General features: G+C 48.3%; 1 protein-coding gene across 3 annotated transcripts in view; it reads right to left on the bottom strand.

Annotated features, from left to right (window-relative positions):
• Positions 1–25,150, bottom strand: part of JARID2 (jumonji and AT-rich interaction domain containing 2) — a 277,074-nt gene that overhangs the window by 71,089 nt on the left and 180,835 nt on the right. For all 3 annotated transcript variants that reach the window (XM_039251495.1, XM_039251497.1, XM_039251496.1), the window contains one exon: positions 3,252–3,421. In XM_039251495.1, coding sequence (XP_039107426.1) covers positions 3,252–3,421 — 170 coding nt within the window. The remainder of the gene's footprint in view (positions 1–3,251; positions 3,422–25,150) is intronic.

The following is a 25,150-nucleotide window of genomic DNA, read 5'->3' as shown; positions in this document are numbered from 1 at the left end:
ACTGTTCAGGTATACAAATAACTTATGAATAGTAAGAGCTAAGTCTCTCAGTCTTTGATGTGGAAAGAAGACCAGAACAAACCCTTTGGTGTTAAACTGAGATTGGAGGTACCGGTGCTAATTCATGGGTTTCAATCTACACAGCAATGGAAACAGACATCTAGATGCACTAACCGAGCCTGCATGTGCAGACACACACGCCTTTGTGCACACGCACGGGCACACACACACTGCACACATTACTCACAGGGCACCTAAGACAAAGAACACTCCAAGAGCTAAAAAGCACACTGCGGGCCCGGACTGTGGCACCCAGAGAGCAGCGGTCACGAAAACAGGGCTCCTTGGAGAAATGGATTGTTCAGAGCTGAGCAAGGGAAGACACAAGATGAGTCTAGAACACTGATGGGCTGGGAAGCAAGGTGAAAGACAGGAAAGGGGCAAAGGACAAAGAAGCCACCACGTAGGGGTTCCACACATCCAAACAGTGTAACAGAGGGGCGCCTGGGAGGCTCAGTCCTTTAATCATCCAACTCTTGGTTTGGGCTCAGATCATGATCTCCTGGTTCCTGGGTTCAAGCCCCACATCGCTACTTGTGATTCTTTCTCCCTTCCTTTCTCTCTGCCCTTCTCTGCTTGCTCTCTCATCTCCCTCTCTCAAAACAAACAAACAAAACGAAAAATAGTAATAGAGGGGCACCTGGCTGGCTCAGTCAGGGGAACATATAACTCTATCTTGGGCGTGTGAGCCCCATGTTGTAGGGCGCAGACTGTACTTGAAAAACTTTCGTTTAATCTTTGAACAAAGACTCAAATATCTTTCTTTGAAAAGTAATAGGTTAGGACATAACAAATTAAGTTAGAAATGAGCCCACACACAGAGGCGCCTGGGTGGCTCAGTTGGTTGAGCATCCAACTTCAGCTCAGGTCACAATCTCATGGTTCATGAGTTTGAGCCCCGCATCGGGCTCTGTGCTGACAGCTCAGAGCCTGGAGCCTGTTTCGGATTCTATGTCTCCCTCTCTCTCTCTGCCCCTCCCCTGCCCATGCTCAGTCCCTCTCTTTCAAAACTAAACATATATTAAAAAAAAAAAAAAAATTCGGAAATGAGCCCACACAGATGAAATAAACGGCACAGTGTTTGAGGAGAAATGGAATATGGACTTCCAAAGAACCTCCCAATGAAACACAAGTTACAAGGGGCAAAAAGCTTGCTTCACCATGGAGAGGCCTGGCAGATCCCCCTTAACCGATGAGCACTGTGAAGGCACAGACTGGACCGTGCACCGCTCGATGCAATGAGAAGCATCACTTCTGGGACATTCCTGCCCGAAACGCAAGCTGAGAACCTAACGAGGGTCCCCCAAGACCACTGGAATGGGGCAGACTGGCCTGTGACCTTCAAGAGTCAAGGTCACGAAACACAGACTTGAGGACCAGCTCCAGGGTGAGCAGACATTTAAAGACGATACCCAACTGGGACCTGATCTCCCTGCTCTAAACTGGGGACCCCCTTTCTCTAGGGCATTTGAAGCCATCAGAGAGGAGGACCTGGAAGATTAAATGGTAATAACGATCACTGTCCAAGTCCTTATTTTAAGAACATATACACTCATGTGTTAAGGAGCGACGGGCCACAAGGTGGAAATTCTTAAATAGTTTACAAAAGAATTCTTTATACTAAAATCTTGCCGGAACTTATTTCAGAAAACACTGTTGTTGTTGTTTTTTTAACGTACATGACCCTGGACCTGAAGCCCTATCCCCACCCAAGGACCAATGGCACAGACCACATCCCGGTCACCGTCACCTTTCTGTCAGGTAACCTCATCAGAAATTCTTCCTATTCACACGCTGCTCTGTGGCTACCATGGCCCTACGAGATTCCCGAAGCTCTCAGGGATTCGATGTTCCTCCCCACAATCTTAGTTCCTGCAGTAACCACTTTCCCAAATAAGGCTGTGTACACCCACACTAATCCCTTATTATGAAATCTTATCCTCAACCTTGCACTCTGTGAATTTAGTCCCGTTTACACCGACCGCCATTTTCACTGTTACATTCGGTTGGCATGAACAATGTGGAGGTTAACTGGGGGAGCCAACCCTTCTACACAGGAGGAATCCGTGTAGAACTTAGGACTCCCCCTAAACCTTATCTACTACTAATGAACAGCCCACTGCGGACTCAAAGACTTTCCCATAATGTAAACAGGCCATTAACACGTATCTTGCATGCTGCATGCGTTTTATCTTGTCTTCCTACAGGAAAGCAAGCTGGGGAAAATTATGTGATTAACAAAATCATAAGGAAGGGCAAATACACTTATGCTACTTTACTGCAAAACAAAAACAAAAAAAAAACAGCACCACCACCACCACCACCACCACCATCACCGAGAAGTGGGCCTGTGCTGTTCAAGGGTCAATTGTACTTGGAAAATACTGGTAGGATTCTTCCTGAAGTCATCCAGTGAAAAAGTCTGCACCTCAGTCCATATGGCTTGTGACAGACATTACAAAATAAGACCAAAGAAAACCATCTCTGCTCAAGACACCAAGAGAGAGAAGAGAAGAGAAGAGAAGAGAAGAGAAGAGAAGAGAAGAGAAGAGAAGAGAAGAGAAGAGAAGAGAAGAGAAGAGAAAAAAACAGTCACAGAACAAAGGCAATGTTGGCCAAACACATTTGTGGCAGGATGGTGGGGGTTCCGGAAAGGGGGGATCGGGAAAAGTCAGGTTGAAAAAATAAAGCTAGAAACAGCAAACGAGGAGGGGCGCCTGGATGGCTTAGTCGGTTAAGCATCCGACTTTCGCTTAGGTCATGATCTCACGGTTCGTGGGTTCGAGCCCCGCGTCGTGCTCTGTGCTGGCTGCCAGCTCGGAGCCTGGAGCCTGTTTCAGAGTCTGTATCTCCCTCTCTCTCTGGCCCTCCCCTGCTCACGCTATCTCTCTCTCCTAGAAATAAAAAATATTAAAAAAAAAAAAAAAAAAACAGCAAACGAGGAGACGGTGTTGAACAGCCAGGAAAGTAGATTTCAGAGTCAAATAAATGAAAACAGAAGGAGAAATATGAAGACTCGAGCACCCCCTTAGTGTCACAGGTCACTTCAAACCGACCCCCAAGAGCAGGCCGGGCAACTGAAAGAGGTCTGCCATGCAGACCCCACCTAACATCTACTCCTCGGGAGAGAGTCTCCCCCTTTTCATTGCACAGAGGTGCTCCTTCCTACCCGCCGGGGAACCGGGTCTCACCTCGAAGGCAGAGAAAGGTAAGAAAATCTTCTGTCTTGGGCTTCCTTTTAGAGAGGTCAGAAATTTGAGTAGCTGGAGGGGGCAGCAACGGCTCCACGATCTTCACCGGGGTGGTGCTGGGGCTATTCGGCTGAGACTGTGCGAACTTCCTCTGTGCCTGCAGCCTCGGCCTGTAAAGCAAAGGGAAATTAAAAATGAAATAGGCGGCGACCGGAAGATATAGATCTACGTGGGCACTAAAGACATGAAGGGGGGGGGGGGGGGGGGGGGGGGGGGGGGGGGGGAGAAGGACCCTAATTCAAGCAAACTCTTACTAATTAAAGTTCTGTATCTTACTAATTAAAGTTCTGTATCTCTCACCCTCTCATAACCCACAGGGTCATTATAAAGGGCAATAAATTTTGTTAAAAGGCTCGGTTTTCAACCTGGATATAAATAGGCGCCACACAAGTGTATGTGTACAAGCACATGTCTATGCACCAACCACGTGTGCGCCTAACATCGCAGGTGGCTCTGCGGACACGGAATTAATGAATGGCTTTTATAGTTTTAAATTAAGCCCAGAGTGAGGACAGAAACGCGAAGCCATCTTGCGACATGACGTATCAAACATCGTACGCTTAAACGTGATGCCGTCACACATACACGACTGCCTTCACAGCGTGCCCTTATATACACCCAGCCCCCGCCACCTGCCTGCACACCACTGACCCCATCTCACACCCCCAGAGCCATGTCTCCCCACCGCCAATCTCTTCTGACCCTAATCCAGCCGTACGAATTCATTACACTCATGGACGCTTGTAATGTAGGGGGTGAAGAACTCGATTTCTCCAGTCCATCTGAAATACCACCAAATTCTGGGCACCCCTGCTTACAGGGCAAGTCCTAACTTCTCAGTCAGGGATTCAAAAAGCTGGCCTTAATCTACATGTCAGGCATCTTCCCAGCACAAGCTACAGACACTGATCCCTAGTTTATCCAGGGTACCTACGAATCACAGTGCATATTTCCTTAACTAGGCATCTTCCATTTATTTACAAATTCCTACATGCAAGAAAGGTGCTCCTTCTAGCCTTTGAATTCTAATGAGTCTTGGAAAGTCGTCTTCACTTCCTTGCTAACACTATAGCCACCAGTTCACTGTTAATTTTCTAGCCTCCACACACGTATACGGCCATATTTTTATTTTATGTCTAACTAACTTGACATTTATCACGAATTACCTCATATGGGCTCTTGATTCACTGTAGAGAACTCAGTTCACAAGGGGGAGTGGCCGGCGTCAGAGAGAGCAAGCCTCTGCTCGTGTGCTGCTTAGACCGACTGGCCAGCCCTGCACATAGCCCTGTGCTCAACAAACAGGATTGAGGGGGTGGGGAAGACCAACCCCCAACCCCCCCCCCCAAAAGAAGAAACCAAACAGCAGCCCGATAGCACAGGATGGGTCAGAATCCAAATCAGAAGCAATCACTATGTGGAATTGAAAATGCGACCCCCACCCCGCAACGGCTGGTTGAGAATAATAAAAAGAAACCAGGTATATTAGTAAAGCACAAATAAATCTTCCTTTACTTATTGTTGAAGTTACCTAAAATAGTAGTAATTGGGGCGCCTGGGTGGCTCAGTCGTTAAGCATCCGACTTCAGCTCAGGTCATGACCTCATGGTTCCTGAGTTCGAGCCCCGCACTGGGCTCTGTGCTGATAGCTCAGAGCCTGCAGCCTGCTTTAGGTTCTGTGTCTCCCTCTCTTCTCTGCCCCTCCCCTGCTTATACTCTCTGTCTTTCAAAAATAAATAAATGTTAAAATATATATATAAATTTTTTAAAAAATAAATTAAAAATATAATTGTAGTATACTAAACTGCCCATGCTCACAATACCTTCCCATGTTAAATCAACACTCTGGTGTTTAACAAAATAGTCCAGCAAAACACATACACACACACACACACACACACACACACACACACAACTTCTCTACTTTGTGAAAACACCTGAACCACCCTGTGTTCTGATGAGTCTCTACTCTGGCCTCCCTCCACAAACCCAGGAGAAACAGCGAGAAACACCACCATATTGACAGTGTTCCCAGTAACAACTGACATTTGATCCACAGGGAGACAGTGCGACCACTATTTACTTGCTGGGCAACCTTCAGTCCCTGAGATCTACCCACATCTAGGCTAATCAAAAGCACTCAGGACCCAGGAGTAACTAACACGAAACAGCCGCACAAGCTATCAGCAGAAAGCCCAACAAGTTTAACGAAAATTCCCAAACACTAAAACGGTTACTAGGGCAAACACCACTGTCCCCTGGTGATAGAGAACAAAGCTTTTTTGTTACCAACCGACTGCCTGTATTAAAGACGTGACACCCCAGAAGTGTGTGCGAGGGTGGGCACTAAGCCCAGAGGAGGGACACTCAATGGGGGTGCTGAAGCTTAAAGACCAGATGGGGGAGGAGGGGTGGAGAGAGCCACAGTGGTGAGGACCCAAGTTCTGAGTTCAGGGATTCTCCCCTTCTAACTTTTTTATCAGGTGCAAAAGGGTTGTTTTTTTTGTTTTTTTTTTTTTTTTTTTAAATTTTCTTTAAGGGGAGGGGCAGAGACCGTATTGAGAGAATCACAAGCAGGCTCCATGCTCTCAGTGCGGAGCCCGATGCGGGGCTCGAACTCAGGAACTGTGATATCTGACTGGAGCCAAAACCAAGTGTCAGAAGCTTAAACGACTGAGCCACCCAGGCGCCCCTAGAAAAGGATATTTTTATAAGAGGACTAAACTGGGGTTAAAAAAAAAAAAAGGCAAGTGCACATAAATTTATTATTAGATTCTACAGATATAGAAGCAATGTGACTGGAAGTTTCTCACTGCTCATCCTCAATTTCTGCATTCAACTCGCGGGCCCAAGCGGCAGCAGGTGTCAGAGGAAGAGCCAGGGTGTCAGAGGAAGAGCCAGGGTGCAAACGGCGACCACGTTCAACAAGCCAGACGCCCAAGTGCAGGGTGGCCTGAACTCAACGTAGCTACCCGGCTCTTCCAGCAACTTCCCCTCCCTGTTGAAAGAAAAACCCCAGTTCACCTTATTCCACCTGAAAAAAAAAATGGTTTTTTAACTGGCAATTGTATGAACACGTACATCTTCACGTAAATGGACACAACTCATGCTCCAGGCACGAAAGAAACTTCCTGGGAACAGCGCCTCCTGCAGGTGCATGGGATGCCGCTTGTGGCCTTTTTATTTTTAAAGTCAGCAACAACAAGTTTCCCAACAATACACATCCCGAGAAGGTGGTGCAGACCTAACGAAAATCCAACATGCAAACGCAGACAAGGTGCGGAGGTCGGAGCAGGGCGCGGTGAAATACTTTACAATTTTGGGGTCTTAACAATAGGCCGCTCCCGCCATTGTTCAAATAAGAGGCACCTTGTCCTGATGACTTTCTCAGGGAGACCACAAAAACTAAAGCAAGTAAGTAACAGATTTTTTAAAAAAAAAAAAAAAAAAAAAAAAAAAAAAAAAAACAAAAAAAAAAAAAAAAAAAAAAAAAAAAAAAAGGCAGTCAAGTAAATTCCCCCTCAGAGGAATAAGCCCAGCTCGCAAGTGATTAAGTATTTGGGAGGCTCAGATGAAAGCAGGGACTGAGGGAGACAAACCAGTATCTTTTCTTTTTAAGGGGCAGCCCGAAGAATCTTTGCTTTGCAGTAAGTGCAGGTCAGCAGTTGAGCTTCTCATCCTGCACAGTCCCAGGAGGGTTTCAGACGTGTGGCTTGGCTTTGCGGGTCCTGCACAACAACGGAGTTTGGAGGATACAACTCAGAGGCCAAATCCACGGGGTAAGCGTGAAGCACGCTGTAAGGGAGGGACAGAGGACTCCAATCCCAGAATGCCCGATGCCCGGAAAGGAGTGGATGTGATTTTAAATCAGTAAAGACTGGGGATGCCTGGATGGCTCGGTCGATTAAGCGTTTGACTTCAGCTCAGGTCACGATCTCATGGTTCGTGGGTTCGAGTCCTGCATCGGGCTCTGTGCTGATGGCTCAGAGCCTGGAGCCTGTTTCATATTCTGTGTCTCCCTCTCTCTCTGACCCTCCCCTGCTCACGCGGTCTCTCTCTCTCTCTCTCAAAAATAAATAAAAAACATTTAAAAACATTAAAAATTTTTTTAAATCAGTAAAGACCAGAGGGGGAGGGGGAGGGGGAGCAGGGGTCCCAGATATGCTAAAGAGCCAGAATATCTGCACCCGGAGAGGTTGAGGACATGAAAGTGCTGTGTGGAGCTGAGGGGCAGGCCAGGCGCGACCCCTCCATTCCCGCCCCTTCCCATCAGCTGGCATTTTACCCAGAAACATGCACTGTCCTTTTCATTCCCACAGCGAAAATGCCTAAGAATGAAAACAGGGTTTGAACTAAGATGGTTCAGGCTCATCGTGGGGCTGGAGAGAGAATGGAGCCCCTGGGGTCAACGGGAATCTGGAGTTCAAGGTCTCCTAAGCCTCTGGACCTTCAGGCAGCCAGCATGGTCCTCCGCTGCCCACTGGCGACACACAAATACCAGAACACACAGAGGGGGTTTGTCCCTCGTCCAGACCACAGAAGGATCAACTAGAGCAGGATGCACATCCATGTTTGTGGTTTATTAACCGGTTAAGGAAGGAGTTTTCTTGGGGCTCCTGAGTGGCTTAGTCTGTGGAGTGTTCGACATTGGCTCAAGTCACAATCTCATGGTTCTGTGTTTCCCTCCCTCCCCCCACTCCTAAACATTAAAACATTTTTTCGTTTTTAAATGGAAAGAGTTTTCATCACAGAAGGCTTCATTCTAGAATCCTAAGTATATACTTAAGTCACTGAAAGCAATTAAATCAAACTCTGCAGCTAGCCAAGTTCAACGGATCAAACCAACTTAAACCAACGGAGAAGACCTAATTAAATGTATTTATAGATGAATATATATAGTCCCATTTTGTTTACAGTGTGTTAAAATCCAGGGCTGGGGGCCACTGGGGTGAGTGAAAAGAAGTGGTCTCAGGTCAAACCATTCCATCATTGCAACTTCCCTTCCATGATGTGAATGTGTGTACATGAAGTAAAGGACTAAAAAATTCAGACAGCAAGCTCAGAAAATATAGACACAGGCTATCTGTTTGAGATAGTAGCTTTGGTGTTTGAGACAAACGTTAAAAGGCTCTGGGGTGCCTGGATGGCTCAGTCAGTTAAGTATCTGCCTTCAGCTCAGGTCATGATCTCACAGTTTGTGGGTTCGAGCCCCGCATCAGGCTGTCTGCTCTCAGCGCAGAGTTGCTTTGGATCCACTATCTGCCCCACCCCACCCCCCGGCCCGTGCTCTCTTTCAAAATAAACAAACTTAGCTAAAGGCTTTAACTTTTGTACAGATCTTGCAAAGATCACCCTCATGACACAATCAACCGAGAGGCCACACAGCTTGGGAGACCAGGCCCAAAAGACCAAAAGCCAAACACTGAGTCCTCAGTTCAGAGTTTTCTCGGTCACACCACGCTTCATACAAGGAGGATGTGAGGCCCAGCCTCGTCACAGGCAAGGCCATGTGGTAGGCCCCTTGTCTAGAAGCTCTTGCGTCCAGAAGCCCCACGCCAATTCAGTCATGACAAAACTCAGCCCTGCTGGGATGAATCCGATTTAAGCTAAAATGTCCCCAAAGGGAGGACAAAATATGCGGAGATGAAAGTCAACTTACTGATCAGATCCCAGAATGTCATTCTATGTAAACAAATGCCCTAAGACAGAGGCAAATAACCCAAGGGATCTTGCTTTCTTGAGACTACTCTCTCCATCTGGAATGTTCTTCTCCTTTATGCTGGCTTCTTTTCATCTGATGACAGGAACACTCCAGACCTGTTACTTTTTATGGAGGTCATTTCTTCCCTGTCTCTGCTCAAAAGTCTCCTCTTCAGAGGGGACATCTTAAAGGAGTACACTGCCCCTGACCTCCCGCTCAAGCCTGATTCCACCCCCTGCCCTTCTGGGGCCTGCAGCATTTGCTCTACTGGGCTCTCCTCTGCGCGCACCAGGTAGAGAAGGCAGCCCTCCATCAAGGCTGGGAGCAAACAGAAGGAATGTGGCCCTGGTGCGCCACTGATGGGCGACACTTAACCATCCATTCCTGAGGAGTCACGCAGTTAAACATATGAATGTTTGGGGGCTCCTGTGTGGCTCAGTCTGTTAAGCATCCGATTCTTGACTTTGGCTCAGGTCATGATCTCACAGTTCGTGGGTTTGAGCCCCATGTCGGGCTCTGCACGACAGTACAGAGTCTGCTTGGGATTCTCCCTCTTCCTCTCTCTCTGCCTCTGCCTCTCCCTCTCTTTGCGTACATACTCTCTCAAAATAACACATAAATTTAAAAAAAAAAAAAAAAAAAAAAAAAGAATCCAGGGCACCTGGGTGGCTCAGTCGGGTAAGCATCCAACATCGGCTCAGGTCATGATCTCTCAGTTCGTGAGTTCGAGCCCCACGTCGGGCTCTCAGAGCCTGGAGGCTGCTTGGGACTCTGTGTCTCCCTGTCTCTCTGCCCCTCCCCAACTCAAGCTGTCTCCATCTTTCATAAATAAACTAACTTTAAAAAGAAAAGAATCCATTTCACAGGAATCTTACTAAATATCTGCCCACATGGTCACTGTTTCTACCATTACCAAGGTCATCACTTAGTTACGAATTCACTGAGCCACTTGTCCACCATCGACATCATCAAACAAAAGCTAAGCAGAGGTCTGGTTCTGGCTCTCGACCACCATGGGAAACAAGATGCCATCCCACCACACAGTGACCAATATGTCACAACTGTCCGTGGGTCACAATCTGCTAGCCTGGGGAGAAGGGTCCTGCCACATGGCCAAGCACACATGGACTTTGTACTGCAGGATCAAGCTGCATAAACTCGGTGGGGGGGGGGGGTTCCCCATCTTCCTCCTTTTCCCTTCCACACCCCCCCAAGCTACACAAAAGGTGACAGTCTTTTTCTCTTATTTGGGGTTTAGCTGGTATGGTCAACAGCCAAAAGAAATGTTTTGCTTGATCACTTAAATTTTTACCCGAATAGGGGCACCTGGGTGGCTGGGGAGGTTAAGCATCCGACTCTTGGGTTTTGGCTCAGGTCATGATCTCACATTTTGTCAGTTTGAGCCCCACATGGGGCTCTGTGCTAACAGTGCAGAGCCTGCTTGGGATTCTTTCCCCCCACCCCTCCCTTGTTCTCACTCTCCTTTTCAAAATTAACTTTTAAAAAAAGGGATTTTTTTTTTTTTACCCAAATAAATCTTTAAAATTTTTTTATGTTTTTTATTTATTTCTGTGAGAGAGAGAGAGAGAGAGACAGCATGAGCAGGGGAGGGTCAGAGAGAGAGGGAGACACAGAATCCGAAACAGGCTCCAGGCCCTGAGCTGGCTGTCAACACAGAGCCCGATGCAGGGCTCGAACCCACGAACCATGAGATCATGACCTGAGCCGAAGTCGAACGCTTAACCAACTGAGCCACCCAGGTGCCCCTTAAATTTTTTTTTAAAAGCACAAAACCTTTATGGGAGAAAAGAAACACCAGCACTATTTTGAAAGTTAATAAACTGCAAGACAATACCTTTAAAAATCCCACCAATGAGCCAACTAAGTTCTCCGCCAAACAGGTTTCCTTTTGTAAAGCACCCCTCAGCCCTCCTGCCCTCATCTGCCTTCAGAAGCTTCCCAGGAGGCCTGTCATCAGAAGACTCAGAGGGTGGCCCTGCGATCCCGGCCTCCCCTTGTTCGCTCTCCAGAATAGTGTAAACCAGTTGGCTGCTATCCGTGCCCTTCATTAGGGCACCCCTAAATACAGCACGACATCAATTCCTAGGTTAATTACACTCCACTTCTGCCCAGGATTTCTGACAGTTTACAAACCTGAGGAGGACCCGGCGCGGATGCACCACGCAGCTGGAGAAGACAGAGTGAGGGGGACCAGGCGACGGAAAGCCACGCTCAGCCGGCCCCTTGTGGAGGGACGTGTTCGCCAACATGCCGTTTTAGTAACTCAATTTTCCAATATTTAAAAAAAGAAGAAGAAGAAGTGGAGCTGGTAAATCCAATTACTTAGATTACATCTCAATTCTAAACAAAGAGCAAGGAATGGGCAGGAGGGGAGGGTCTGTCCATTCAAAAATAAATAAATAAATAAATAAGACACGTTGCGTCTGGCAAATTTAAAATGACCAGCATGGCTGTGTTCTTTGTGCTGGTGTGGGAGCGGGGCTTGAAGCTTTGCCAACTTACTGAAAGGCCTATTCAAAAAAAAAAAAAAAAAAAAAAAAAAAAAGGAGAAAAGAAAAGAAAAAGGGGGGAAAAAAATTTCCTGTGTTTCCATCCCCCAAATAATTACCCACTCTACTCTACCCCCAGACACACACACTACAAACCTGGCAGCTACTCAAAGAAACAAGAGTGAGTGAGTGAGTGAGTGTGTACGCACGTGTATGTGTGTGTGCGTGTTGGAGATGGTGGGGGGTCGAGCAGGGGATATCCCCTGCCCCAGGGCAAGCTGCCCACCAAGTTCAAATACAAGTGCAGTTGTCGGCAAACCACACAGGATGGGCGCAAACACCCTGTATAGCGAAGAGAAAATAAACACATCCTCAAGTGAACCCAGGGGCGAGCAGAGAGCGGCTCCATCCAGGCACTGACAGGAAGCGCTCTCGGTGCACGGGCCCCTCGGGGCTCCCTCCCACCCTGCGCCTCGGTTCCTACCAGTGTTCGTTATACCGGGTGTGCGGATGTCACAGGCAGAAAAGGGAGGCCCAGTGGCCCACGAGGCTTCCAGGACCGAGAATGCTGCTTTCCGGGGTTTCTGGAGACCCTGCCACACTGACTCACAGGCCTCGTTTCTTGCGTCGCCCATAAAGCAATGAAATAGCTTGTTTACACCAAAAACCCCAGGACGCGAAATATCTGTGGCATTTGTCTTAATTAAGTTACCTAGGCAGCTGTTTAGAATCGAGGGTGCGATCGACCGGATTTACCTCAAAGGAACGGCTGTCGGTTGAATCCCCTCACAATGAACGCTCACACAAGTCTGGCTCGGTCAGAGGGGTACAGAGAACCGGGGTATCAAAGCCTGGGCTCTGGTGCAACTAAGCCGTGATCTAGGGCAAGGTGGCCTTCTAGTTCCTTACTAAAAGGGGGTGGGGGGAGGGGCTATGCCAAGGAGAAAACGGAGGTTCCTTCCAACTCCCTATCCTGTCTGACCTCCTCTATAAAACTTCAATACAGAAATTCCGGCCATAAATTCCTTCTGGGTCTGCGACTTCATATTTCTACAGGAGAAGCACCGATCTCTGAACTGTGCCCAGTGGGAAAGCGTGACCTCAGTCTCCCAGAGGCCTGTGTTGCTAGTTCAAGATGCCCAACAGGGTCCCTCTAACCCTGGCCCTCCAGCCGCACAGCCAACGTGCGAACCTCCTGATCCTGAGCTAGAAGTCCTGCCTCGCACTTCAGACAGCGAGAGTGGAAAACTTAAAATACGCCGGGAGATCTTAAAAGATGGCACCATGCCAAAACGTGTTCCATGATCCCTTTCATATGTTTACCCTACGCTCTGCTTCCTTAAGACTTAATCTTGCCAGTTAGGAATGAATCCCTTACGGAGGCCAACTTCCTCCAGGGCCCAAAGATTCCGTCAGGAATACGCACGTCACATAAACACGTAGAGTCGCCGTCCCTGCCCATCAGAACAGCGGCCCAACGAGAAAGGCAGGCCCTGCAGACGCCGGTATCGCCACCAGCCTCAGGAAGATGTACCCACTGCTCACGAACACCACACTCCCGCAGAACCCACGCACTGGAAAGCGGACAGGAGGAAGAAAGGACTGGGCAAGATGAAGGAGATTATCAACATTCAGTAACAGCACAGAACCCTCCCAAGAAAACCAGTCTTTGGCCACACGAATCTCAGGGAGACGGGGACATCCCACCCAAACGGTATGAAAAGTAATGTGCAGTAAAGCTTTTGCTTCAATTAATTAGAAATTATGCAATTAAGGGGTTTTTTTTCCCCCTTAAATCTTATGTGACACCCTGAAATGTCACAGAACCACAGACTGCCTGGAAATCATGACTCTGTCATGATCAAGGAAATATTTGACACTGACTTCTTTTGTGTTCTAGAAAGCAACCATGTCAAATTCGAGAGGGATCGTCATTAATCAACAATTAAAGCGGCAACAAAGCCCTTTTGTTCTGTCAGTCACAAATGTCACATGTGTTGTGCTTTATCACCTACAGCAAGCTGTCTGTCTGGCCACCCCAGGCACAAAAACCTCCGCCTTTTTTTTTTTTTTTTTTTTTTTTTTTAAATCAGGGATCCAACTCTGAATCCGGGATCCAAGAGCTGTGTGAATGCTCTTTCTCTACAAAGACCGTGGGTTTCAGGGGAATCCTGAGCAAAAACTGTATCTTATAGCAGGGGCAGAAAGGGAAAGAGTCACAGAATGCCTCGTGCAGGTACGAATCCAGCCAGGACCTGGCCAAAGACGTTCCTAATACGTTCCTGTAGTTACAAGGTGTGAACAAGTTGTCTGAAGTATATTCAGTTTTGAAAGCTTCAACGAGCCAGTTAAAACGTTAATCTGCCTTTCCACCCTGTCTGGAGGTGGCACTGCCAATTTTGTTTTTAAAATATTTCCAGGGAGGGGGAAAGGCATTTTCTCAATTTTAGGTTACTTGATAGCCAATTGCCAAAGGCCAGAAATCTCCTCGTGTCCTGGCAAAGGTGATGATTGGGGAGGGAAAGTGAATCATTGTGTGAAGCAAGAATTCTTCCTTCAAGGGGAAAAAAAAAATACAAAAAAACAAGGAAATCCCATCTCACAATGCTTCACAGCTCATCCATCAAAAACCAAAATCCACTGGAATCCTTCTAAGAGTGTAACTGGAGTCTGTCCTTTGGGAATGAACTTCCCACCAGAAACAGTCTCCATGGAGTCGCATGGTGGGGGAGAGTCTAAGCCTCACCAGCGCGTGACACACCAGGGCACAAAGGCGGTGCTCAGAATGCCAGCTAGTCCCAGAAGGATCCGGAGTAGGCTTTCGCTTCTCCCATCCCCTGCCTCTCAGGCAGTTAAGTGAGCTAACCGTGATCTGCTTTATTTAACTGGTGACAAATTGAGAAGGGATCCTGTACAATGTCCCCGCCCCCCTGGAAATCCCATGAAGTAGCCAACAAGCACCGAGAGATGGCACTAGAGAGACTTCAGAGGCCAGCTGGGGGATCACCACTGCAGGGAACAAACAGGGCTCTGGGTTTCCCGGCTTCGTGAAAAGCCCTGGCATTAACCAGTTTTTAGGACCCGCATGAATGCGGGCACAAAAGGATGGGGGCTAAGAAACCAGCCACTGTGTACGCAAAGTACCCATGTGAACACTAACAGCACCGCCTCTTTATCCCATCAACTCCTCTGCAACTCAAGTTCCTTGCTGGTCTGGAAAATACAGAGAAACTCCCAATCCAGCATTTCCGGTCGGTACTAAAAATATGCCAGGGCACAAATCCTCAGGATTGTCTTCTGAAATACACACCTCCCGCTAAAGGGATTCTTACCACCAAGATAAGGTAAAGGGTGCTGGGAAGGCTCACTCAGTTAAGCATCTGACTCTTGATTTCAATGCAGTCATGATCTCACGGTTCGGGGGACAGAGCCCTGAGTTGGGCTCTGCGCAGACCATGCGGAGCCTGCTTGGGATTCTCTCTCTGCCCCTCCCTGGCTCCTGCTCTCACCTTTTTTCAACATAAATAAATAAACTTAAGGGCGGGGTGGGGATAAAGCAAACCTAAAGTAACGCACCATGGCCCTACTGCTTCCTTCACTAAGGAACCCAAAATACTCATCTTGGGGCTCTGACAGAAATTCATGCAGTAGGTGGAAACAGAAATCATGTGTAATTTCTGAAGTACGGGGGTTACTAACGCTCTCACCAACCAAACTGAGTGAAGTCTGTTCTGTAATAAAACGATTCACTACAATTCATACACTCTCTCTTCTTCAACATTTATAAGAGGTCTAGGCTTTTATGACAATTGCCTAAGATGAGAAACCGTGACCATGATTAAACAATCTGCCAGCAGACGTAAGAACAGCAAATATTGTCCTCTGTGTCATTTGTGCTTTGTGACTCCGGAGCAATGGCACTCAGTTCTTACACTGGGAAACGGGGGCTCACGCGGCATCCCAGGCTCTGGGACACGCTTCAGGCTCCGTGGCGCTGCTGGGGACAACCGTGATGGGTCCAGGAGACACACATCAGTGGCACGGAAATGTACGTGAAAAACAAGGAAACTGTGCCAATCTAAAGGCAAAACACCGTCAATAGATGAATGGAGGGGCGCCTGGGTGGCTCAGTCGGTTGAGTGTCCGACTTCGGCTCAGGTCATGATCCACATCGGGCTCTGTGCTGACAACTCAGAGCCTGGAGCCTGCTTCAGATTCCGTCTGTCTGTCTGTCTCTCTGCTCCTCCCCCACTCATGCTGTGTTTCTCTCTGTCTCAATAAACATTAAAAAAAAAATTTCTTAAAAATAGATGAACGAATATGGTATATGGTGTACCTATACACAATGGAGTATTATTCAGCTAAAAAAAAAAAAAAAAAAAAAAAAGAAATCTTGCCATGCATCCACTAGGAACATAGATGGAGCCAGAGAGTAGAATGCCAAGTGAATTAAGTCACAGAAAGACAAATGCCACAGGATTTCATTCATATGTGGAATTTAAGAAACAAAGTCAAACCAAGAGACAGACTCTAAACAACAGAGAACAAACTGAAGGTCACGGGGCGGGGGGGGGCCCTGCAGAATGAGTGAAATAGGTGATGGGAATTAAGGAGGGCACTTGTCCGTGGTAAGCACTGGGCGATGTACAGAAATGTTGAATCATTGTATTGTATGCCTGAAACATTTCATTTTAATGTGTGTTTATTTTTGAGAGAGAGACAGAGTGCAAGCCGGGGAGGGACAGAGAGAGAAAGAGAGGGAGACACAGAATCTGAAGCAGGCTCCAGGCTCCGAGCTGTCAGCACAGAGCCCGACATGGTGCTCGAACTCACGAACCCTGATATCATGACCTTAGCCAAAGTCAGATGCTTAACCGACTGAGCCACCTAGGTGCCCCCACCTGAAACTAATTTAAACACTAAGTTAACTATACTGAAATTTTAACAAATTAAAAAAATTTAAAAAACAAAAACGGAAACACAAGGAAGGCAAAAGGGAGTCAAAGACATGGAAATCACCGTCTTACCTAACGAGGCATAAAAGGAATATCCTCCAAGCCATGTTGAATCCCTCCCCATATGCAAGGCTGCACAAAGAGTAACCATTTGTGAGGCTGGGAAACAAACCTCTTTCCAAATGGCGATGCTGAATCAAACCAAATCAAGTGGCTTCTTAAACCAGAAAAATAAAGAGGAAGGAAGAAGGGGGAGGTACCCTCATCAGATCTTCCTGGTCACAACATTCGTTCCCACGACATTGTCAATAACCACCTAGGACTACGGTGAAGTATGCTCTCCTAGTTCCTCCTCCTCGGCCACCTGGCATGCCCAGGCTGGTTTTGCAGGTGTGAGCCCCCGGGCCTTTACCTGATGCCACGAATGCACCACGTGGATAGAGGTCACATCTGCGGATGGCAGCAGGTGACCAGCAGACAGTGAACACCTGCAGGACACGCCCGCCCACCCTTCCTGTGGGCGGCTGAAGCGAACCCTCAGAAGGGTCTGGTGAGAAGGTTGCCCCACTAGACCTCGCTTACATCACAAAATGAAGTTTCTCCAAGAGAGGAGGGGAGTCTGTCAAATACAATTATCTGCCTTACAGCCATTTAACCAACAAAACCCTGCTGTCCCAGAGAGGAGGGATTTATCGCTCCTTTCCGGAGATCTCCTATTTATACTTGCTGGGGTACTTAACAAAACTAGCTCGGTCGACTGGTTACAGGATCAGAGCAAAGGCCGTGGCAGAAACTCCCCACAGAGAGAGACTGGAAGTATGCAGGGATCCAAACAAGCCTACGCGGTGGCTGGCGCGCTAGTCAGCTTCCCTCTGAGCATCGAAACCCCCTGACCATTTCCGACCCCCTCTTAAAATGGTTCCAGGAAGCAGAGGCCAAGTCTGACCTCTTGTAGAAGACTCCAGATAAATACCCAAGCTGCCTGCACCACACAACTCGGAAGGGCTCAAAGACTTCCTGTTCAATTAGGCCCTTCTTATTAATCCTGACTGCTTGAGTCCCTTTTCCTGGCCCACAAACAGGACACCATGAAGCCACGAGGCCCGCTGCCTACCAAAGGAGGCCACAGCCACAGAACTGTTCCTATGCCAGTCGGTGCGGCCTGCTTCCGCCGGTTTTCCCCGCGGCGCAGGACAAGCATAGCAGAGAAAAGAGAGGAAGAACTGGGAGAGGCTCCAGAAGCTCTACATGATCCGAATAAAACGAGAAAACCATGGAAGGGGGTAATAAACGGGGGAGAAGGGTAGCGATCTAGCCACTGAAGCAAACCTCAACAAGGGCAACGATCAACAGTGTTGATGAGCCAGAAGATTAAAGGGGACCAACTTCCAGGGCGCCTGGGTGGCTCAGTCAGTTAAGGGTCTGACTCTTGATTTAGGCTCACGTCAGGACTCCTCGGTGAGGGAGCTCGAGCCCCGCATGGGGCTCTGCGCTGATAGCATGGAGCCTGCCTGAGATTCTGTCTCTCCCTGTCTGCCCCTCCACCCCCAATAAAAATAAATAAACTTAAAAAACAAATAAATAAAAAGTGACCAACCTCCAAATCGTGTGTCTTTATTTTTTTTTTATTTTTTTAAGGTTTTTATTTATTTCTAGGAGAGAGAGAGAGAGAGAGAGAGAGACAGCGTGAGCAGGGGAGGGTCAGAGAGAGAGGGAGTCACAGACTGAAACAGGCTCCAGGCTCTGAGCTGGCAGTCAGCACAGAGCCCGACGCGGGGCTCGAACCCACGAACCGCGAGATCATGACCTGAGCGAAAGTCGGACGCTTAACCGACTAAGCCACCCAGGCGCCCCCAAATCGTGTGTCTTTAACCCATGGTCTCAAACCCAGCTTCCGCGCAGAGTCATTTCTGTGATGGGTCCTAGGGGCACCTTTCTGCCCTCGGCCCCATTCTCTCCCATCCCATTGCCCAGCCAAAACCAGAAACATCAGTTGAGTGGGCGAAGCACTCTGTCCAGGGAACTTTTCTCATGGTTCTTTCTAGCCATGCGGCGCCCCCCCCCACACACAAGGCAAGTCCCCCTCTAAAGGCAAAGAAGGGCCCGAGGGGGCAGCAGGAGGTGGGGCGGGGTGGGGAGAAAATGGTCACATGGTCCCAAGCGTTCATCAACACTGGTGTCTGCTTGGAATCCTGGAAATAAACGACATCCTTCTCTCCCCGGCCATCCACTGATTGGCTCAAAGAAGCTAGGTACACGCTTCCTCACAGCTGGGTTCTGCAAACGCTATGCCAGCAAACCAGGCAAATCAGAATCCGGTTCATAAAGATGTGGGTGGCAGCCACTGAAGCCTGGGGGCGCGAGGGGGGGCCGCGGCATAACCACTCACTTTATAATGAGTCTCTTCAATCCCACCAGCCTAAACATGCCCTAATGGTCTCCCTTTGATCAAAGAGGCATCCATCTTTCACTGCGTCAACAGGCTGCCAAACACCCCACTCCAGGCCGCACGGCGGTCCTGGGAGGGGTCGCCGGGGCGCCGCCTCGCCTCGAGCAGTTTGTAAATGAGCACACTTCCAGCTGGACACTCAAGGCTGCCTGCCCCCTACCCCCACCCATCGGAAACACCCTCCGAGAGCAGGGAAACCCACACCCGGAAGGACAGAACGGTAGGAATTCACCTCCCCAGCTGATTCTTCCCACCGCTCCCTTCCAAGCTTGCCTGTCTGGGCTCTCCTGTCTGATACAATTCCACGTATCAGAGATTCCATCTAGCCCTTTCCGAAATGGACATTTCATTAGAGATGCAGGTCACAAGGTTTTGTTTTTTCAAAATAAAGGATCTTCTTTTTCTTGTCAAGCCATTTTATAAAAGCAGAAAAAAGGGGCTCGTGGGCGCTCAGACACTTAAGCGCCCATGTCTTGGTTTTGGCTTAGGTCACCATCTCACGGTTCCTGGGTCTGAACCCCGCATCAGGCTTTGGGCTGGTAGTGTGAGGCCTGCTTGGGATTCTCTCTCTCTCTGGCCCTCCCCGACTCCTGCTCGCTCTCTCTCTCTCTCTGAAAATAAACTTAAAAAATAATAATAATAATAAAATAAAAGTAGAGGGGCACCTGGGTGCCTTAGTTGATTGAGCATCTGACTTCAGTTCAGGTTATGATCTCACAGCTTGTGAGTTCGAGCCCCACATCAGGCTCTGCGCTGAAAGCTCGGAGCCTGGAACCTGCTTCAGATTCTGTGTCTCCCTCTCTCTGCCCCTCCCCTGCTCCCTCGCGGTCTCTTTCATTCACTCTCTGAAAATAAACTTAAAAAAAAAAGTAAAAGCAGAAAATGTTATCCAAATGAGTACTGCAAGTGGTAACAGGATGCACTCACGGGGGCTGCCCGTGCCACTGGGCAAGTTAGAACAAGAAGTTCTTGTTCTCGAATGCCATGGTCTCTCAGCTCTAGGATTATCAAGACCCCAACAAACCTGAGCTAAAAATCACAAGATGAAACACTACTCTGTGACAAAAATCAATAAGCAATGAAATTGCAAATGTGTTTCACAGGAGAGTAAGGCAATGACTGAGCAGGAAAACCACACTCAGAAAGCTCAGAATATCCATGCTCTCTTCATCCGGCTTCCACTTCGAGAAAGAAGAAGAAAAGGGCAATCCCGGTAACTAGGCACTAATTATACAACATAAGCACGTGTGAGCGCGCGTGCACGGTTGTGTGTCTCTCTTCTGTCTGAAAACGAAACCAAGGCAAAAAGAGACTCCATGTTATGCCTGAGCTGGACAGCAACAAATGGACAAATAAAGGAGACACTACCTTCCAGGTCTGAACATGGAGCCTTCGGTTTTGGGAAATGGGGTCTCAACCACCCACAAGGGGCCGTGACCTAGGCTACACTAGGGAATATAGGGCATCTTGTCACTCCTGGCCAGCCTCCTAGAACAGCTCCCCTCGGAGACAGAACTAGGTTTGGGAATGCAATCACTCGCCACAAAAGAACTTTCCAGGAAGAAAGGTAAAATTTATTCCTTCCTTCCTGACCTCCTCTTCTGGGAGCAAACAACAGACAAAGATAATCTCACACCCCTGGGCTTCCATGCGGATTAGCTGAACAGTAAAGCCATAAAGCCAGGAGGCTGGAGAAGAGGGGTGTGGCTCCCAGGGGCCTGGAGTGGTCCTGGCTGGGCAGGGTGCACTTAGAGCTTCGCAGCCCCCACCCCTCCAGCCAGGCCTGGGGAGGGAAGCACCACACAGCAGATGGGGACTCGGAGGCTGTCCAGGGAAAGGCCACGAGAGTCCCCCTAGCCTGTGAACTGCACTCATTTTAAGCAAATGTGAACACACAGAATATAAACACCAGACGGGAAAGCAATCGGCTGAGCCGTGGAGCAGAGAGCCCTGTGTCCTGGCCGTGGGGACAAACTGGTGTGGCCGCTGTGGAACACAGGAGGTCCTCCAGACGTTAAAATGAGAACATACAATCCAGCAATCCCACCTCAGCCATGCAGCCTAAGGAAGGGAACTCATGGTCTCAAAGGCACATCTGAAACCCCGTTTGTTGCAGCGTGATTGACAATGACCGCCAAGCCCTGGAAACAACCTAAGAGTCCACAGATGAACGGACCAAAACACGGTCGGGGTGCCTGGGTGGGTCAGTCTGTCGAGCGTCTGACCTGATTTCTGCTGGGGTCAGGATCCCAGTGTCGCTGAGCGTGGAGCTTGCTTAGGATTCTCTCTCCCTCTGCCTCGCTCACGCGCGATCTCAAATACAGAAGAAATGTGGCACACAAGATACAGAGTGGGGTATTCTTCAGCCATAAAAAAGGAAGAAATCCAGCCAGGAAGGACATGGATGGTCCTTGGGGGTGTTATGCTAAGTGAGGGGAGTCAGAAAGAGGGAGCTCACTTATATGTGGAATTTAAGAAAACCAAAACTGGGGCGCCTGAGTGGCTCAGTCGGTTTGAGTGTCCAACTTTGGCTCACGGTTCGGGCTTTCAAGCCCCACATCGGGCTCTGTGCTGAATGCTTGCTCAGAGCCTGGAGCCTGTTTTGGATTCTGTGTCTCCTTCTCTCTCTGCCCCTCCCCTGCTAACGCTCTGCCTTACTCTGTCTCTCAAAAATAAATAAATGTTAAAAAAAAAAAAACCCCCGCAACTCCTAGAACCAAAGACCAGTGACTGCCTGGTGGTGGGGGAGAGTGGGGGAGAGCCCGAGAGCCTGAGGACTAGAGTCAGTTAACACTGTATTCTTTACTTAAAAGGTGCGGAGTTTAAATCTTAAAACCATTTTCCCCACCCCCACCACACAGGTAACTTACTTGAGGTGATGAGTGTGTTAAATGACCTTATTATAGCAATCACTTCACCCTATGTATGTACACCAAATCACCCTGTCGTACACGCCAAACTTTCTATGATGGTGTATGTCCATTACACATCAATAAGGCTAAAACTCTGGGGGAGACACTTCACACCCTCTCATGACCCTCTCATGAAACCAGCCACCCAGGAAATCTAAAGCTAGCTAGAAATAAAGATTCCACTCAGTGATAACTAAGTGTTTTTCCCCCTAATGTTTGTTTGTTTATTTTTGAGAGACAGAATGTAAGCGGGGGAGAGGCAGAGAGAGAGAGAGAGACACACAGAATCGGAAGCAGGCTCCAGGCTCTGAGCCGTCAGCACAGAGCCCAACTCGGGGCTTCAATTCACACACCGTGAGAGCATGACCTGAGCTGAAGTCAGATGCCTAACCGACGGAGGCACCTAGAAGCATGCCCTGAGAGCATTTTCTATTAAAAGCAAACCCAGATTTATGGTGAGTAAAAATTTCATGAATTAAGACCAACCACAAGAGTTCAAAGAAATGTCCCAGCACAGGAAGGCTCTAGATCCTGGACAGAAAGTTGAAAGTTCCTATTCTATTGTTGAGCATCTTCTCAGCCCTCCCCACCTCTGCCAGACACGAGGAAAACAATGGCTCAAGAAAGATATTTGGGGGCCTCAACAGCGTCAATCTACTGCTGACTACCACTACAGGATACACAATAACATTCTATCAAAATCCTGCGATTAACAGTCCATGGAATCCACATAATGGAATTCTGAGTTCTCAGATAAATGAACGGGTTCCTTTCCTGTCGACACCCCCCCACCCCCACCCCCCTGCCGGGTGAGAATAGCAACTCTCGCCAAGGCAATGGTGAACCGACACACTCCCATCCACTCCAGACAAGGGTTCAAATAAACATAGATGACAGCTGACCCTATTTGCCCCAGTAAGAATTTTATGCAAGCCTTTCTCCCCCGGTACCTCCAATCTCTGTGCAACACTCTCTGTGAGATACTAACACCCCTTTAAAAACCCCACAGGCTAAAAACACAATAAATTCCTTTTTAAAAGATAAGCCACTAAGAAAATGATGATCAGTAGATGGAATTGCCCTTCGCAGCAAACAAGACTGGAAGCATGAATTCTATGCAGCAAGGGACAGCTACGGTGTTATTGAGTGTCGTCTCTCCCTCTCTTGGTCTAAACACTACTTGACTGGTAAAACAGCGAAGCGGTTAGGCACATAGACAGAGGGGTAGTCAGCCTTACGGAGGTGTGTGTTTTACGGATAGATTCCCCCGCTGGGCACAAATTAAATTAAATCTGGTGCAAGGTAAACTGCGTGAAGTTAGGGAAGAAGAGCGGTTAACTGGTACATACATCTGTACATATTCTCACCTCCATTCCACCTCTACCCCCCCCCCCCCCCACACACACGCACAATACATACACACCCCGAAGGATTATGGGAAAAACTCTTAGGCCTGGAAGAATCCTAAAACCAGGGATGTGATGGATCCGGCACTGACTGACTGTGAGCCCGGGTGCCATCCATGATGAATCCTACACATAAAGCAAAGAGATAACTTGCACAGATGATGCCGATAGCCCAGAAATAGTGGAAAACATCCCAGGCCTGTACTGTTCGGATGGGGTGGGTGTGGCTGTGAGCGCGTCTACCTGTCCAAAGTGAGCATCGCCTACTGGGACCTACAGTGAGCCAGGAATCATCTTCTAGGAAGGAAGGTCAAGCCCGACTCACTCCCTTGCAAAGGTAACCTAAGACTAAATAACATTGTCTGCTTTGAGGAGACAAAGCCCTTTCCCTCAGATGGCAGGTCCTTAGGTCAGGCTCAAAGCATAGAATCAACTGTCTAAAGTGAAATTAGACCAGAGAAAGGAGATGGGGGGTGGGGAGCAGCGGCCCACAGCCAGTGACTGGTCTATAAATACTTTCAAATAAACCGCAAGGGAAGGAAAGACATGATTACTCTTGTGTTTCTGCACAAAGCCGACAAACGAGCAGGAAGGAAACATTGGGGACATATAAAGAAATAGGTCTCAAAAGGCCTGGTCTCCAGCAGGCACCAGAAGATCTACTAAGGCCTAAAACACTCAGCATCTAGGAAGGAGGAAGGCAGAAACCGTTGATTCTGGTATGAAATTCACACATTTCACTCACTGGTCTGAGCAAAGGTTTGTAAGAAGAACCCAAAACAGAAAACAAAATAATCACAGAGCACACACCAAAAGGGGCAAAGGGGAGGGAAACCAAATGAATTTGTTTCAAGTCTTCCCTAAGGGAGTCACAGCAACTATCAAGCAGAAATCAGAGAATATTCCAAAGAGATCACGCATTTCAGCGGCAAAGCTATAACCACTGGACAGAGAAATTTTAACTGGCCCCCAAAATTCTTTTGCTTTTTTTTTAAAAGCCTTTAAGTTTATTTATTTTGAAAGAGAACAAGCACAGTCAGGGGAGGGAAGGAGGGAGAGAGTGAGACAGTGAGAGAGAAAGGAAGGGAGGAAGGGAGGGAGGGAGGGAATCCCAATCAGGCTCTACACTGTTAGCACAGAGCCAGACATGGGGCTTGAACTCACAAACTGAGATCATGACCTGAGTCGAAATCCAGGGCTGGACACTTAACAAACTGAGCCACCCAGGCACCCCTGGGCCCCAAGAATTCTGAACCACAGGGATACTGTCTATTTACATAGCGGCTATATATAGAACGGAGCTGTAGATTTACTGGCAGACGGTAATATGGCAGCTGCTTTAAATGATAGAGCAGCGGTTACCAAAGTGCGGCCCTCCAACCACAGTATCAGAATCACTTGGAAACTTAGCAGAAATGTGAATTCTCAGGCCTCACCCGAGACCTACTAAATCAGAAACTCTGGGGTGGGACCCAGGAAGCTGCAAGCCCTAGCAGGTGGCTCTCGTGTGTGTGCCGAGGCTGAGAACCATGGACTCAGGGCCGCCTCTGTAAGGGATCGCGGTTGCCATGTGTTTATCCGCCAATGGGATGGAGACTCAGACTTGAAGCAGCTTTGAAGAGCACGGCTGTGAAGGCAAAATCTATCTTATTCCGAAGCTCTCTGTACTGTACCGCATGCTAAGGGCATTCCGTCCCTAGTGCTGGACTAAGACTAGTTTAACGGGTGAGGCACTGTCAGGGGATCTACTTTCCATTTAAGTTCACATGAGCAGACTCAGTCCAAAGTGACTTGCATTCTGGATTTGCTCTCCTGCGTTTGGATGAAGTTCGACTTCCAAAAGAAGTACCCTACAGGGGGCCGCATTAGTGCCATACGTACTAGAGGCCCAGGTCTGCTTCACAAA

The sequence above is a fragment of the Hyaena hyaena genome, unplaced genomic scaffold, assembly GCF_003009895.1.
Source record: "Hyaena hyaena isolate Hyena2069 unplaced genomic scaffold, ASM300989v1 scaffold_389, whole genome shotgun sequence".
Lineage (NCBI taxonomy): Eukaryota > Metazoa > Chordata > Mammalia > Carnivora > Hyaenidae > Hyaena > Hyaena hyaena.
Note: the sequence above shows the minus strand (reverse complement) of the source record. Positions and strands in the feature narration are given on the sequence as shown.